This window comes from Ursus americanus, chromosome 6, assembly GCF_024610735.1.
Source record: "Ursus americanus isolate L20-20 chromosome 6, mUrsAme1.1.p, whole genome shotgun sequence".
NCBI classification, from domain to species: Eukaryota; Metazoa; Chordata; class Mammalia; order Carnivora; family Ursidae; genus Ursus; species Ursus americanus.
The window spans coordinates 11,516,697-11,533,781 of NC_142132.1; the positions used below are offsets into that span (position 1 = coordinate 11,516,697).

Genomic DNA, 17,085 nt, shown 5'->3' on the forward strand with positions numbered 1-17,085 from the left:
TCAGTTACTGGTTTACATGTGGAAAAATTGAGAAACAAATACTTACAACGCAGTGGACCCCCCAATTACCTGCTGTTCCATGACCACGCGGGCGATGGCGGCTTGGACCACGTTGGTGCGATCCAGGCAGTCCATGCAATTGACACGGAAAATCCCTTCTTGTTTACATATCACCCCGGCTTGATCGACCCTTTTCGAAAATAGATTGGGATTATTTTACAATATGAAGTACTTTAATAAGGTTTTCAAAAACCACAATTCTTTAGAGTGTAGCAATTACACCAGTAGCACTGGTTATCCACTTGTTTGGAATATTATGTGACAGGCATTACTGACTACTTGGTAGACACTGTTGTTAATTTACAGGATAACTTGATAAGAAAGACGTTATTATCCCTGTTTTGAAGAAAAACAAAAAACTGAGGTGCAGAATGACTTGCCTCAAGTCTCGTGACAACTCAGCAGAGCTGGCACAACCCGGAGTATGCTCTTCCATACATTAAAGCCGGAAGGCACTTTAAAACACCATCCTGTCCCCCCTTTTGACTTCAAGGAGAAATGCATCTAAATGCATGTGGCCTGAACACAGTCACTTTACCACTCGGTGAGGAGTCCTGCAGCGCGCCTGCGTGTCTAATTTCTCTGGCCACCTGCGGCCTTAAAGTCTAATAGAACGTTCTCTCCTATCCTTCAAGCCTATTTCTTCTTCCTAAATCTCTCTCCTCCAGTCTGAGGATCACCTTCCTTCTCTGATAATTCTGAAATGCCTGTAAACTGAGACCAAGTACCCCAGAGCCATGTTAGGGATGCTGAGAGCGAAGAGAAAGAGGAAATGTAGACCATGGAGCATTAGAAGGAATTAAAAAAGAGTCATAGAGCATGTCACTCCACCTTGCCTGACCCCCTGACACCTTTGCCCTGTTCAATACCTGATGACCGACACTCTTTGGAAAAGGAAAATAGGAATTGGGAACAAAAACAAGAAACACGAAAATACTTTTCCAGCTTGCCGCTATTATTTTAATGCTTAGTTTCAAGTAATCAAATCCATATGATCTCACAGACCGAGAGTTTATATCAAATTGACTTATGAAATACCTACCAACACCACTTCATGTCAAGAATAATGTCATAAATGGCATCTGTTAGTGTCTGAACATTCTCAAACTTCATTCCTCGGCTAAAATACATGCCAAAAGAAAAAAAATGTTTAATAACAGGGTTTGTTTTTTTTTTTTTAGCTTAAGATACAATATTTAAAATAGCTTGGGAAAATTTAAGAAAATTATTGCTTTAAGTACATGAGGTTAACACTACCATAAATTATATAGGCAACTATATAAATGCTTATAATTAATCAGCACTGTGAAAGAAAATATTTTTAAAAATACACTGAAACATATCACAGGTATCAGAAGCTCCTTTCCCCACCAAATTTTCAATACCTGGGTAGAGGAACCCACATTAGAGCCAGGATTATGACAAAAGAACCTGGCTTTCAGAATACACACAGGTTAAAGTTACCATCAAAATGATTCACCAGTTATTGTTTTTCCACAGCAAACTCTAGTGAAGTTTATCCACAGGAAAAGAAGTATTACTAATACAGTATAAAGACGAGACAACAGAATGATGTTTAAGTAAGGGGGCTCGATTACGTTTGCCAGCTTGGACCCAAGCAGAAAGGAAAAGCTCCAGAAGTTCTTTGAGTGATAAAAGGAAAAGTGGAACTCTCTGTCTCCACGTTGTTTTGGGAAAGACAGACTAAATATTTCAGGAACAACTAAATTTTTTTTTTTAAAGATTTTATTTATTTATTTGACAGAGAGAGGCAGCCAGCTAGAGAGGGAACACAAGCAGGGGGAGTGGGAGAGGAAGAAGCAGGCTCATAGCGGAGGAGCCTGACGTGGGGCTCGATCCCATAACGCCAGGATCACGCCCTGAGCTGAAGGCAGACGCTTAACCGCTGTACCACCCAGGCGCCCCAGGAACAACTAAATTTTTAGCCAAAATAAAGCCCACATGAAAATCAAAACTAAGTAACAATGAGAAGAAGAAACGTTTCTTCCTGATAGGAAGACGAGAAGCTAAGGCAGCGGGGGCAGCAAGTACCACAAACATGGGAACAGATCAGAACTCCCGTTAGGAAGCCCTCTTACCAGTGTTCATGGAAGTCAAATGAGACGTAAGTGAGGTGTGAGCTGTTGAAGAGTAACACCTGCTTCAGGTAAGCATCGCCAATAATTTTCTCCCTGCCTGCCTGGTCCACCAAGTTAATAATAACCTGTGAGAGTAAAGAAAAACAAATTCAGTTTAATCAGATGTTAAGAACTCAATGTGGTTTTTAATCACTTTATTTGCAATTATGTTTTAGAAATATGTTATAGCCACAGTTAGAAATTTATCCCCTCAAGCATCAATTTTCTTCCCATAAAGTTAGACTTTCACTTGTTATAGTTAGGTTTATGAGAATCATGTATGTCGACAGCATTAATAGCTATTTTATGCATTACGTACTTGCAATAACCAATTAGAATACATATTAAGAACTAGGTCCTTTATCGTAGCAAATATTTAAATTATTTAGAATAATTTTTAAAGAGATATACAAGACCTACATATGGACACTATCAATCTTTGCTGAAATACAAAAAAGCAAATCTGAGTAAATGGAAAGACACACTATGGAGCCAGATTCAAGATTCAATATTGTAAAGATGTCAAGTCTTCCCAGATTAATTTAAATATTCAACAATCCCAATCGAAATTTGATCAGGATCTTCCTATGGACCTGACAAGTTAATTCTAAAGTTCATCTGGAAGGATAAATATGCAGAAAAAGTTCTGAAAACTAATAATAAAGGAGGACTTGACCCACTGGAGAGCAAAACCTACTCTAAGTCTATAGCAGTCAAGATGGTAGTGCGTGTGTAGAAACAGATGAATGACCCGCAGAACAGGACAGACAGCCAAGAGACAGGCCCATGTACACTGAGGAATCTAAAATATAACAGTACTCTGGGAGAAGAACAGAATATTCTATAAATGGTACTGGAATAACTGTCTAATGGTGGGGAAAAACTTACTTTAGCTCCCTACATCTCATTATACACAAATTACAGATGCATTAGTGACTGAAATACTTTTTAAGTTATAAAAAAGAAGAATATTTGGAGTGATGTTTCCATAATTGTAGGACAGGACATGACTTTCTAAGCTTAAAAACCAGAGGGCATAAAGAAAAAGATGGACAAATGTGACAACAGGAAAATTTAAAACCTCTGTAACCGACGACAATGTAAGTAAGCAAAGGTAAAACAAGAAAACAAAAAGAAGCAAAGAACTACCTGGGGGAATACACCTGTAACTTAAAACCAGTACTATATAAGAGTGCTATATATTCAGTAAGCAAAAAAGAATAAAGGATACAGAGGAAATTCACAAGAGAAAATATACAAAGAGCCAATAAACATGAGGCTACAAGTTTGTTAATAATCAGAGAGAGAGGCAAACCAAGAAACAGACTCTTAACTATGGAGAACAAACTGCCAGTTACTGGAGGGGAGGTGGGGAGACAGGAGAAACAGGTGATGGGGATTAAGGAGGGCACTTGTGATGAGCACTGGGCGCTGTATGGAAATGTTGAATCACAATCTTGTACACCTGAAACATTACCTCATATGTTAACTAACTGAAATTTAAATAAAAACTAAAAGAAAAAAACCCAAAGAAATACAAATTTATAACAGAAAACTAGTTTTCATCTATACAGAGGCAAAAACTGAATCCTAGGTAAGAGTCAGCACCGGTGATTACATGCAGAAATGAGCACTGGCTCCCACTGTTGCTGAGAGTAGAAACTGTTGTGATCTTCTTGGGAACAGAGTGGTAGGTATCAAGTTTAAATGCATACTGTTTGATCTAGCCATTCTACTTCCAGAGATGTATTCTATAAAGCACGTGTTCCAAAATATATGAACGTTGTTTTCTGGAAAATTTTTGAGATAGCCAAAACTATATCCTAAGGGTCCATCAATAGAGAGAGAGAGAAAAAACAGCCATGAGATATTAAGTGAAAACAGTCGCAGAATAGTATATATGGTATAGTCCTCTTTTGACTTAATTTTATAAATGTGTAAATCTGTGTGTGTCAAGATGGTTTTTGCTGCAAATGACAAATCACTGACTCGGATCTTTGGAACAAGAAGTCAGGAGGTTGCATGGTTCTAGAACTGCTTAATTCAGTGCTACCAGTCCCAGATCTTTCCATCTTTTCTGCCATCTTCGGCATATCGGTCAGTCCGCAGGCTGGTTTAGTCACGGTTTCGACACCGCTGCAGCAGCACATCAAGTCCAGACACAACCACCACGGAGGGACTGTTAGTTCCCGTATCTCTTTTTATTAGAGCAGGAAATCGTTCCCAGAAGCTTCCCAGCAGACTTCCCTCGCATCATACCTCACTGGCCAAACCGCCAATGAACACACACAGGCCAGGGCCTGAACCAATCACTGGCGACAGGAACAGTGGTGCCACCCTGAGTCAGACCGACCTGCGGGTCCACCTCTCAGACCGCAATTACCCGGGGGAGGCAGGTGGGTTAGGGAACATTATCGGGGTGCTGTCAGAAAGAAGGAGGTGTCTCCTCAGTACATACACCCGTACAACTGATGTGCACAAACAGGTTTTAGAAAGTTGACACAGAGCAGGGACGAGGGTGCTGAGCAGCTTATTTCTTCGGCTTCCTTTACACATCTCAGTATTGTTACAATTCTTACAATGATTATGGGTTACATTTTTTTTAAAGTTTTTATTTATTTTTTAGTAATCTCTATACCCAACATGGGGCTCGAACCCACAACCCTGAGATCAAGAGTTGCAGGGCTCCCTTGACTGAGCCCGCCAGGTACCCCTATGTGTTACATCTAAACTGCGGTTTGTTTTCTGTAATGCTAGTTACACATATTGCTGGTACGTGAACTGATTCACATTGTAAGAAGTTCAAGTGTAAGTAAAGGTCAAATCCTTCCTCCCTGCAACCCAGACCCACAGCCTTCCCTGGAGGTAACACTGGTTAGCAGCACGAAGTGTGCCCTTTCAGCCCATACAAAGGTATGCTGATTTAATAACGGTGCACGCCGTATATGTGTGAGAACATATATATGGAAAAGAATTACATGTATATAAATAACACAGTTTTGTTTTGTGGGTTTCAAATGGCAACACACCATATGCTGTTACACAGTCTTTTCTCACTCTACTGTGTGATTTCAAGATCTCTCCGCTCTAGTACACACAGATCTACCTCTTTCCTAGGCAATCGCATCCAGCGCTTGAAATGTGCCACCCTTTATCTGTTGACCTCCTGACGAAGCCAGGTCACTTTGATGCTGCAATAAGGGTTCTTGTACAGGCCTCCTGGAGTGAACATGCGTTTCTCTCAGGTAGGCTTAAACTTTTTTGTTTGTTTAAGAGTTCCAGTTGTTCCATGTCTTTAACAAAACATGGCATAGACTATCTTTTTAGTTTAGTCATTCTGGTGCGTAAGTGGTTTTAGTTTGCACTTCCCTCATAGTTGATGAAGTGGAACACCTTTCATATGTTTATGGCCTGTCAAATATACCTTTTCATGAACTCTGCTCAAGTCTTTTGTCCAGTTTTCTTTTAGGCCATACATCTTTTTTGGGGAGTTTTATAAAAGTTGGGGTTTTTTAAAAAAATAACTCTAGAGAGGAGTCTTTTGTCCTAGATATGTATTTAAGAAATCTGAAATAGGTTCTCCCACTTTGTGAATTGCTTTTCCATTCTCTTAATGGTGCCTTTTAATAAACAGAAGTTCATTTTTTTTTTTTTTAAGATTTAGTTGAGAGAGAGTAGGAGTGCGTGCACAAGCAGCGGAACCTGACGCAGGCTCGATCTCACCACCCTAAGATCACAACCTGGGCTGAAATCAAGAGTTGGAGGCTCAACCGACTGAGCCACCCAGGGGCCCCTTTTTATTTATTTTTTAAATTATTTATTTAAGTAATGTCTACACCCAACATGGCGCTTGAACTCACATCCCCGAGATCAAGAGTCACATGCTCTCTGGACTGAGCCAGCCAAGCACCCCCAGAAATTCTTTATTTTAATAAAGTCTAATTTATTAATTTTTCACTATGGTTGGTGACTTAAGTCGTATCTAATTTTAATAGTTTCAATAAATAAATGATAAAACTTCAATAAAACTTAAAAATTTAGTAAAGTCAAATGTATCAATATTTTTCATTATGGGTAGCGCTTTTTATTTTTTCATTTTTATAAAAATTTTTATTTTATTTATTTTTAACATTTAATTGCATGTATTTGTTTCTATGGTTTCAGCAGCAAAACTGATCAAACTTGGTCAAGTCTGATCAATTATACAAACATATAAAGATTTCTCAAGAGTGATCTCCCTGAAAGCAAGGGAGTGGGGGGTGGGCATTACTTTAATTAGGCCTTCATATTCTAAAGCCTGACCCTAGAAATCACAGATGAATTTAACTCAGAAGAGACTGAGGTACTGGCTGGCACTTTTTAAGTCCTGATTAAGACCCGAGGCCAAAAAGATGTTCTAGAGGCACCAAAGAGAGGCTTGGCTAAGGCCTTGGGCCTTTAAAAAAAAAAAAAAGAAAGAAAAGAAAGACCTTCTATATTTTCCTTTAAAAGGTTTATGGTTAACTTTTCACATTCAGATCCATATCCACCTGGAAATGATTTCTACATATAATATGTAGTGTAGATATCAAAAAGCAAAACTATGGACTAACAGTATAAGCATATTTTATTTTGATTGATATCATTTAAAACAGCTGGACCAACAACTTATGATTCCACTAGCAATGTGAGAGTTCTCATTTCCCCATTTGCCTTTATCTCATTATCGAACTTTTTTTTTTAATCTGAGCGTTTGCTTTTTATTTTCTTGCTCAGCCTTTCTTTGGGATTGCACAAAATTTATATATTAATTTTGGAAGAACTGACATCTATTCAGTATTAATCCTTCACTCTGGGGACATGGTATTTTCTCTCCGTTTATTCAGGTTTTCTTTTGTGTTCTTAGTCATTCTTTCTTCCACTTCCCGCCTCCATACACATGCTACCTTTTTTGTATGTTTATTGGGTTTTAGGTTATCTCTTCCTATTTTTTGTTGTTGCTGTTAGAAAAATGCATCCTACAGCATTACACATTCAGACTGGTCATTGCTAATGGATAAGACTTACTGACTGTTCTGTATGAATCTCATATCTGAATCTGGTCATCTTACTGAACTTGGAATTTTACTTAAGAGTTTTCACTTGATTTTAGTCTACATGATCACATTCCTACACAAGAAAACATAAGAAAGATGGGCAGAGAAAAAAAGACACTGAGATACATATCAAATTGTTATCTTCAGGAGACGGAACTAAGTGGTACTGAGAGATGCCTTTCACTTCTTACTCTAGATACGTCCTGGCCTGTAATAATTAACTGACAGTAGACTGATCTCTTCTCTAAACACAGTCTAAAGTAGCTGATTCAGTGATAATTCTTCTTAAAGAACATTGAAAATACTCTCAGCTTATGTGCTCTTTGACTTCATGACAAGATGCCATCTTGCTTAATTACGAATAGTACCTTGTTATTTTCATGAAATTTAAAGAAACAGATACATAACCATGGCTGAATACGAAGGAACATTTTATTACTACAGATCAAAGCCCACCTGTTTTTTGTAAATTTTCAGTTGTTCTTCGAAATGGGCACAGAAATAGGCAACAGTGTCCTTTTCACCTACAAAGAAGTGATACAAAATCTATTTTTCCTTCTAATGTTTGAGACAGAAATTAGTGTTTATTCCATCTTTACTTTTACGTTTCAATACTTTGACAACCAAATGTAACTAAGATGGTCCAAAACCAGGATTTTAAAATAAAATGCAAAGTCAAAGATCTCGGATTCCTTTTTTCCCAATCAGACTGAACCGAACTACATCGGAAGCGCACGCTGTGAAGCTAGGATGTTTATTGTTCATGCATCCGGCCTGTTGTTAGAAAGGGTTCCATGTAGTTCATAATAAGAAACCACAAACCCTCCTACAAATATGAATATTAAAAACTGAAGGTTTACTGGATTCTCACAAATACATATTGAGTTTTGAGAGAAAAATATTCTGTAAACAATTTTTAAAATCAACCTCACTGAGTAATCTGATTAGACTGACATGACCTAGCTATTCCAGTGCTAGCATTAAAATACTGGAAGAAATTAAATCCTCAATATTTAAAACAACAACAAACTTTTCACAGTGAGACATCTAAGTAAAGGCATCTTATCTGGTTTTTTGTAGATGCCGTCTTCAGATATTTCCTGCTTTTATCAATATTGGCTACATTTACCCTTTTCCAAAAGTAATCATTTAAGAAAGTATTCACCAAGGAAACAACGGTTTAAAATCTGTGAAATAAGCTATATTTTACTCTATTGTTAGGGAATTTGTTATTTTTAAATAACTTACTTCGATTGTCAACAATCATTATTCTTCTTGCAAATACTCTATCACTATTAAATTTCACCATGCATTATTGTTTTAAATGAAGTATCTAGCCCAGGAAATCCAAATCTATAAAGTACCTAATATTAAAAAAATATTCTCTCTGAAATCATCATTTGCAAACCGAGTAACTGACAGGCTTACTTTTGTCCAGTCGGGGTCGTGGATTATATCGATACCCAACCTGGCTCCAAAAGACAGGCACGGAGCCTCGTGTTTGAATAAATGACAAAGTATGATTATGAACATGAATCAACTGCTCAGTTTCCACATAATTTGCAACATTCCCATTTTTATCCACTCCTCTCCGTTTATAACGCATTCCTAAAAGACAATGAAAACAGAAAACAGCAACATAAAAAAGAGCATGTAGGCTGATCAGATATGCTTCTTAACCAAGTACGTGTTTCAGGACAGCTTGAAGGCTCTAATGTGCAAGAGCCAGCCAGAACGGTAACAACTTCCCCAAAACTCATCACTATATGCATCATTGTTTTTTCAAAGTTGAAGTGAAGATACTTTCTGTGAACTGAAAGGGAAGGGTTTTCCCAAGGGTGCTCGCACTCAGGAAGGATTTATTACCGTGATGCAGGCTGTCAGTGGGAACAATGGTATTTAGAAGCATATCCCAAGTGACTCTCTTCTCTTCTCCATATATATACCTTCTTCTCTTCCTGCTTTTGTTAACTTTCCCCCTTCACCTCCCTCCAGAAATTGGTCCCCAATTACATCACACTATTTAGAGTCACTGAGCACTTTGAAACCAATTATGTTTCCAAATCCATTATTGTCATTAGCATTTCAACACATCTGCAGCTTTACCATCCTCGTCTGAATTTAACTAGCACACGATTTCAGCCCTCTACTCACCTGCTCTGTGCCTACTTCGGCGTGAAATGAGAGCCACTAGAAATCGTGGGTGCATGTCATCGACACAGGTGGACTCCTGGGGAGGGGTCTCTGGGCTGCTTTTCTCATCATCAGATGATTCATTATAATTAACCACAAGTTCTTCAATCTGCACGAAACCTTGGATGATGGGGATAATCCAAAAGTCCACGTCTGGTGTCTGAAAACAATACAAGCATCGTGCTGTTTCTCTTCTGTACAAGCACAGCTGCTTGCTTCAACCCAGACAGAAGCCAGCCCATGTTTGTGAGTTTCCTAGAAGCAGAAACCTTCTATTTTTTAACCATGTTTCCTGCTTACTGGAGGATGGCAGGAAGGAGGGAGGGAAAAGGACAAAGGGAAGAGCCTTTCCCTTTCTCTATGGTGATCAATTCAAAAGCAGCTGCCTGAGGGGCACCTGGCTGACTTGGCTGATAGAGCACATGATACTTGATCTCAGGGTTGTGAGTTCAAGCCCCACGTTGGGTGTAGAGATTTCTTTAAAGAAAAAAAAAAAAGCTGCCTGAGAGGGTCCTCAGCAGAGAAGCCACACTGCTTGGGTAACAAATTCAAGCTCCACCACTTACTCAGGTAAATCACTTAACCTCACCATGCCTCCACGTCCTGATTTGAGAAATAGGAGAAACTGTTACCGCATTAGGCTGTGTGAATGAGTAAAATGTATAAAGGGTTTGACTTAGCTCCTGCCTTATCCTAAGAATTCAACAAATGTAGCTATTGTGATTATTCCCGTTGGCACAGGAAAAAAAAAAAAACCCACAATGTACAGGTTGATTTTTAACTCCCCATTGCATCAAGGCTTTAACAGAATACAACCAACTCTGATTACCTTATTATGAGCACAGAAGACTGACTCTATTTCCTAGTTTATTTTATTTTATAAGATTTTATTTATTTATTTGACAGAGAGAGACAGCCAGCGAGAGAGGGAACACAAGCAGGGGGAGTGGGAGAGGAAGAAGCAGGCTCCCAGCGGAGGAGCCTGATGTGGGGCTCAATCCCATAACTCCGGGATCACACCCTGAGCCGAAGGCAGACGCTTAACGACTGAGCCTATTTTCTAGTTTAGAAAAAAAAAAAACTTGCCTTGCCGAGCTAAAATCCACATAGTGAACAAACCGAACCAAAACAAAACAAAAAATCCTTTCCATGAGTATCTTATCTTACAAAGTCACCCAACATAATTAGGAGAGTATTAATTACACTTAGACCTGTCCCCTTCTGTGCCTTGCAGGCTAAGAATACTCCAATTTCCCAGTTGACTGTCTGCAACAAAGGGTAAGAAGCGCTCCAGGCCATTGTTCTCTCTCTTTCTGCTGCATCTTCACAATTGTAGCCAGCCTTAACCTCGCATGACCTTCAAACCCACCGCATCGACCTTCAAACCCACCTCATCGTCCACAGCCACATAAGCCAGGACCTGTCGCATGGTTTTGTTTTATGGAGCACGCAGATAGGATCTTCGGAACGTGGTTAGAATTGAAAATTGTGAAGTGAAGGGTCTATTTGCCTTCATTATTCTTACCACCACCCTCATTATTTGTATTTTTGTTCTAACAATCATGCAAAACTCAACAGGAAAAGAGAAATGTACAGTGAATCGTCAGTTTCAGTGGTAATTCCAAGTGTCTGACAAAAACTCTACCAAACATATTAGAACTCAGTATGTCAGCAAACAGCAAAAATTCACATTATAGTCACCTTTATTTTTCTCCCCGTCACTGAATTTCAGTGGTCATAGTTTGATCAGCCTCATAAAAAGAGGCAAGAACATGTTCAAGCCTCATTCTCAACAGAGGCATGATAGCGATCGAGTGGTAGACACAGCTGAAGTCAAGTCATTTACTAACCACCGCCAAGGGGGGGGAGAGAGAAAGGAGAAAAAGGTTTGAAATTTTTGAAAACTTAGTGAAAAGATAATATGTTACCCATTCGGCTGTCTGCCCACTTTGTGTCCAGAACAGTACCTGGCACATAGCAAGCCTTCTATACATATTTGTGGACTGAATGAATTGTCCTCGGACAGTCCTAATTCTTTGACATATGTGACAGAGTAAAGGACACAGTAACCATTCAACTGGAAGGAACCTCATGCAATAATCCCCCCACATTCCCTATCTTCCCTGATTCAAGTACTGGCAGGACTGGAATGTCCTTCGAGATTTGTCTCCTCCAGTTCCCAGATGAGGAGACAGGAAAGTTAAATGACCGGTATCATTAAAGGGGAACTGTGCTTCAACATTTCCAATGAGTACAAACAAAACCTCTCTTTCATAGGAACTCTATGACATTAGTTCTGCAGCCTTCAATTACTTCTATCCTACGGGAACCTGCTAAAAAGCTAGGCCTGCGGTGAGGCAGTGGAGCTGTAAATTGCCCTAAATAACGCCTTGGCTTTCCCAGCTAAATGATTCCCGTTCTAGAGGGGAAAACATTTTAGTGAGATTTTTTAAATTAAAAAAACACACACACACAACTTTTTTAAGTAGGTTGCACACCAACGTGGGACTCGAACTCCCAACCCCGAGATCAAGGGTCACGTGCTCTACCAACTGACCCACCCAGGCACCCCACTTCAGTGAGATTTTTAATTCATTTTAATGTAATTTTAAAATATTTGCTTAGCAATTATAACTCCTTAGGCTATTTTAGAAACAATTACTCACACCAATCTCAGTAAGATCTTGTATCATATATTTATTCCAAAAAAAGCGGTCATCAACCTGGAAAAGGCAGAGAAGGAAGAATTCAGAAACATGTTGTGAGTTTTACTACAGAAGCCAGATGGGTCCGTAAACAGTTCTGCTCTGAGCTATGAGAGAAGTACCTTCTGCCAGAGGGGACGGGGGTCCTTCTCCCCAGCGCTTTGCCTCTGTACCGAATTGGTTAGGTCATAGGTCAAGCTGTAGTAAAAGGACTCTGAGTCCATGAACATCTTCAGCAACTCCTCAAGTAGTCTCCTCTCCAACTTCTCCTTTTCTTTACTTTCCTTAACCTGTAAGAAATCAGTCTACTATTACTGCAGGAATTCAATGGATGGCGTCATGTGGATAATACCCAACTTCCTAGGAGAGAAGTGAAAATAATCTCAAGGACCACGCCCAGATAGTGCTTTCATAGGATGAGCAGTTTGAAAACAAGTTTACTGGGAAGAAAATTACCCTTCAACTTAAAACTAATCAAAGATGAATTCCAAGCCCATATCAATTAAACTCTTACTTTCTTTTTATTAGGAGCAGACACATTGGACTTAATATGTGTAAAGGTCTTCAGTAGAAACTTTGAGTCATCGGGAGATGGTACAATCTTCTCTGGTTTGTTAATTCCAAAGTGATGCTTCTTACAGAGCTAAATAATTAGGAAGAGAAAGAAAATTCATTGTTATTATATCGGCTTGTTAAATGTTCAGGTATGAGTGCAGAAGGGGCTGCTACTGCTCATGCACGTTGGTCAAAAGAAAACCTCAAGCCTCATTCATAAAATGACCAAGTAGACAACTGATCTTAGAAAGCATAGCTGTGGTTTCAAGGATTAGAAAGCTACCGTAGAGGATAAGCAAAGAATATAGGACAGGATATCCTTAGGATTTAGGGGCAGGAAATTCAGGTTAGGGTCATAATTACGGTAGATTCTTACCCAATACAACTGAAGAATAAAATGCTCTGGTTAGGGCTTATTAATGCTTTGAAAATCAGCATCTAAGGTAAAAAATATTGCAAAATACACATTTGCTATGCTCCAGGGGCATTACTTTACAGCTCTCTGTGCTATTCATTCCTGCTAGTTAACGGAGTGTTTCAGTTGAGAAGATGTCAAGAGTCTGATCTATTGGAAATCTTAAAAGCTGGACATTTCAATCACTCTTTCTCCTCCCATCCTCACACACATTAATGGAAACAGCATGACAACATACTCTTTGGGACCACAGATTCGTTAAATCTGAAGAAGCAGTAAGTAGAGGCTGCAGGAAATGTGTAGTCCAACTGACAAAGATGAGGAAGAGGATGGGAACACGTTGAGAAGGGCACAGGGGTTCTAAAGAAGGCTACCTGGTTAAAGTCAAAGGTTTTATATATAATTTCGTGCAGCTCAACACACAAAGCAAATATTCTGAAAGGTACACAAAGATTCTATTAATCATATGCAGACTAACTGCATTTTTTTCAACACACGGGTTGTATTACTACACTAAGTGGTAGGCTCTCATTAAGAACAGTTACTAAATGCCTATTATAATTGGTGTCTTACTTACTAAATAATTATTACTAGATGATAAACAGGATAAAAAAACCTTAATGAGAAGAAAAAAAGCTCGTTCAAACTTTGATTATAAATTGAATAAAAAGGGGAAGGCATTCCTGTTCTATGAAATTTGGAAGTGGACAATTCTGTCAGTTATCCCTCAATAAAGCTGGGGGGAAACTGAAGTGGAGACTGATAATTGGACTGTATTCAGACATAACGGAATCTTACAGACCTTACGCCTTTTCAAAATTACAGCTACCAAAACCTCTATTCACATGGTTTTGCAACCTGATTACAACTTAATGCCGCTCCTGCTCTACCGGTGAACACAAGGGGACTAAAGATGAAGTCACTCACAGCCGTCCTGCCAAAACTGAGCTAACGATTTCCCAGAAAGTAAGTCAAACTAACAAGATCTCAAGCTGATAGGGAAGGTGAGAAGAACCAAGCAAGAGGACACTGCTCCAGCAGCTCTCTCCTCCCCGCCCTGCACGGGGCACCTCCCATCAGCATAGAAACACACTGATGTATCTTTCCTCTTACACCTTCACTTGATGCCTCTTCCTCTGCCAGCTAGTGTCCTATTCCTCTGTACTCCTCACTGCGCGCGACCCTTACTACTCCCCTACACTGCCATCTTCATTGTGACCAATGGCCTCCACTTTGCTAAAAGCCCAATGGTGGACTCTTGGTCCTTATCTTAACCTCTCACGAGCATCTGACACAGTTCACTACTCCCTCATCCTCTCTGATACACTGTACACTTGGCTCTCACTGGTCTCCCTTATCTCTTTTACTGGTTCCTTTCCAACCATTTGACTTCTTAATGTCTTGGCCACCACAAGGTTCAGTTCTTGACCCTCTTCTCCATCTACATTCACTCCCTCAGTGATTTCACCCAATCTCATGGATTCAGATATCTTCTATATGCCAACTTCTCCTTCCCAAATGGATATTTCCAGCCCAGCTCCCTCCCAAAATTATAGATTCACAAATCCCAACATTTCTGTTTGAATTTCTACCAGGCATCTCAAACTCAACATGTCCAAAACCAGAAGCTCATCTTCCCTCCACTGCCTTCACCTCCTACCACCTTCCTCCCCTTGCTTACTCTGCTGCATCCCCACTGGCCTCCTTGCTGCTCCTCAGCACGTCAGGAATGCTTCCACCTTGGGGGGGGGGGCGGACACTTTGTCCTAGCTGTCCTCTCTGCCCACACACCCTCTCCCCAGACGACCTGCCACAATCTCCACCCCGGGCACTCCCCCCACCCCCTTTACTCTGCCTGACTTTTATTTCCCATAGCATATATTACTTCCCAACATACTACATAATTATTATGCTGATATTTATTGTCTGTCCTCCCCCTATTATAATGGAAGCTCTATAATGGCAGACATGTTTGTTTTGTTGACTCCTGTATCTCCAGTGCCTTAGTAGTACCTGGCATGGGAGGTCTCAATAAATATTTGCTAAATGAATGAATAATCTCTGATGCTGAAATATACATGGGAACCTCCAGATTCCTATGTGGGGCATGCATATAAGTAGTCCTGTGAAAAGGTCACTCCCCATCTTTCATGAATATATCCTATACACCCCCATCTTCATTGGTACAGAATCACTGGAGCAGTAGAAAAGCAGTTTTCTTTCTTAAAGATTTTATTTATTTGAGAGAGAGAGAGCGAGAGAGCACGAGCGGGGGGAATGGGAGAAGCAGGTGCCCCGCTGAGCAGGAAGCCTGACGTGGGGCTCGATCCCAGGACCCCTGGGGTCATAACCTGCGTCGAAGGCAGACACTTAACCAACTGAGCCACCCCGGTGCCCTGAGAAGCAGTCTAAAAAGAGGCTCTCCCCTTAGTCCCCTGCCTCTGCTTGCGACACTGAGCAACTGTTGGTTAGCAATTTTTATATAGAATGTTAGAATGTTATATAGAATGTTAATTATCTGGTCATATTAACAACACTCTTAAAGAAATTGAAAATATGCCCAAACCTAGTTACAGATTGTTGCAATTTTAATTTCTAAAACATGATATTATGCATTTGTCAGACAGCTATTCCTTAAGAGTATCCAAGCCAGCAAAATTTCCCGCAGGAAAGTTTCAAAGCTGACGCTCAAGACCTAGCTATTCTCAAGTAGCCTTGAAGCGCCCATCTCGTCTGCACCCAGGCACTCCTCGCTCTCGGCAGGAGAGTGCTGTGTCCCCTCTAGGACCAGGACCTTCCCTTCACTCATTCCTCTCTCCTCTGTTCCTACCATCTTTTAACACTGTTCGAGTTTACCAGAACATGTATTTTTTTAATCCATTCCCCAACCCTAGAATCGCCTATGAGTTAGCAGGGTACAAATGGTGTCACAGTCACTTGTGAGAACACGGTCTGATTGGGGTAGGTCAGAGAGGGAAAGCCTAATGGGACCACTTAGGCAGAGTAAAACGACCTCCTCAACTGCAAAGAGGATAAGCCTTATCTCTGAGAACAGGACGCTAACAATTACTCCTGTGGTCTCTTCCTCTGGTCCCCACAACTCTGGGCTCTTCCTCCGCCTCTGACTGCTCCTTCTCGGTCTTCTTTGTTGGCCTTTCTGTCTCTAAAGACGGTGGTGTCTCCCAACGTTCTGCCCTTAGCTTTCTTCCCCTTCTTCATGCAGTCTAGAAAACACTGTCCTCTCTTCATTTTAACAACTACTGGTATGTTTAGCCACACATTGCTAATGCCACTCTTTGGCTCTGAGTTCATGATATAAAAATATAACATCTCCCAGCTACTGACACACTAGTCTCTCAAATTCAGCATCCCCAAAACTGATCAACATTTGTTTCCCAAATCTTGTTCTTCCTCTGGTTGCCCTATCTCACCGATGGCACCATCTACTAGATCCCTTAAGCAAGAAACCAAGTGGTCATTTTCCATTTTTCTCCCCTAGTATCTCTCCTATCCACCCCAACTACCTCATGCTGATTGCTAGTGTGTTCATTCAGATCCTTATCTTTTGCCCAGATCAGTATTTCTCAAGGCAGGTGCCACTAGCTTAACCGACAGGAGAATTCCTTATGCATGATCATCCCACACAGAGCAGACAACCTAACAAGCTTCCTCTCATGAGCTGGGGAGTTGCACTCCAGCACCAGACTTCCAGCACTAAGTATGGTTCCAGGCCCCCATCTCCCCTGCAGCCCTTTTAAGTTCCCTTTACTGTGCAGGAGCCAAATCTCCCGTTCCCACTGCGATTCTAGACCCAGAACCCAGGAGGCCTAGAGTATCAGTTCAATCTAACACCCATGTAGGGTCCATGAAGATGCTGCTTCTCTCTAGGCCTGGCAATGTCTTTTGCTTTTTTCCTTTCTCTTAAAAAAAAAAAAAAAAAATCT

General features: G+C 40.3%; 1 protein-coding gene across 4 annotated transcripts in view; it reads right to left on the bottom strand.

Annotated features, from left to right (window-relative positions):
- The window catches only part of INPP5F (inositol polyphosphate-5-phosphatase F), an 83,841-nt gene that overhangs the window by 23,358 nt on the left and 43,398 nt on the right, over positions 1-17,085 (bottom strand). For 3 of the 4 annotated variants that reach the window (XM_045803270.2, XM_087862660.1, XM_087862661.1), the window contains 9 exons: positions 12,686-12,814; positions 12,294-12,461; positions 12,133-12,189; positions 9,428-9,626; positions 8,702-8,881; positions 7,730-7,797; positions 2,160-2,284; positions 1,103-1,180; positions 70-190 (listed from right to left, as the gene is read on the bottom strand). In XM_045803270.2, the coding sequence (XP_045659226.2) occupies positions 70-190; positions 1,103-1,180; positions 2,160-2,284; positions 7,730-7,797; positions 8,702-8,881; positions 9,428-9,626; positions 12,133-12,189; positions 12,294-12,461; positions 12,686-12,814 (1,125 nt within the window). Of the gene's footprint in view, positions 1-69; positions 191-1,102; positions 1,181-2,159; positions 2,285-7,729; positions 7,798-8,701; positions 8,882-9,427; positions 9,627-12,132; positions 12,190-12,293; positions 12,462-12,685; positions 12,815-17,085 lie in introns of those variants that run through there. The other variant, XM_045803274.2, reaches the window with a different exon arrangement.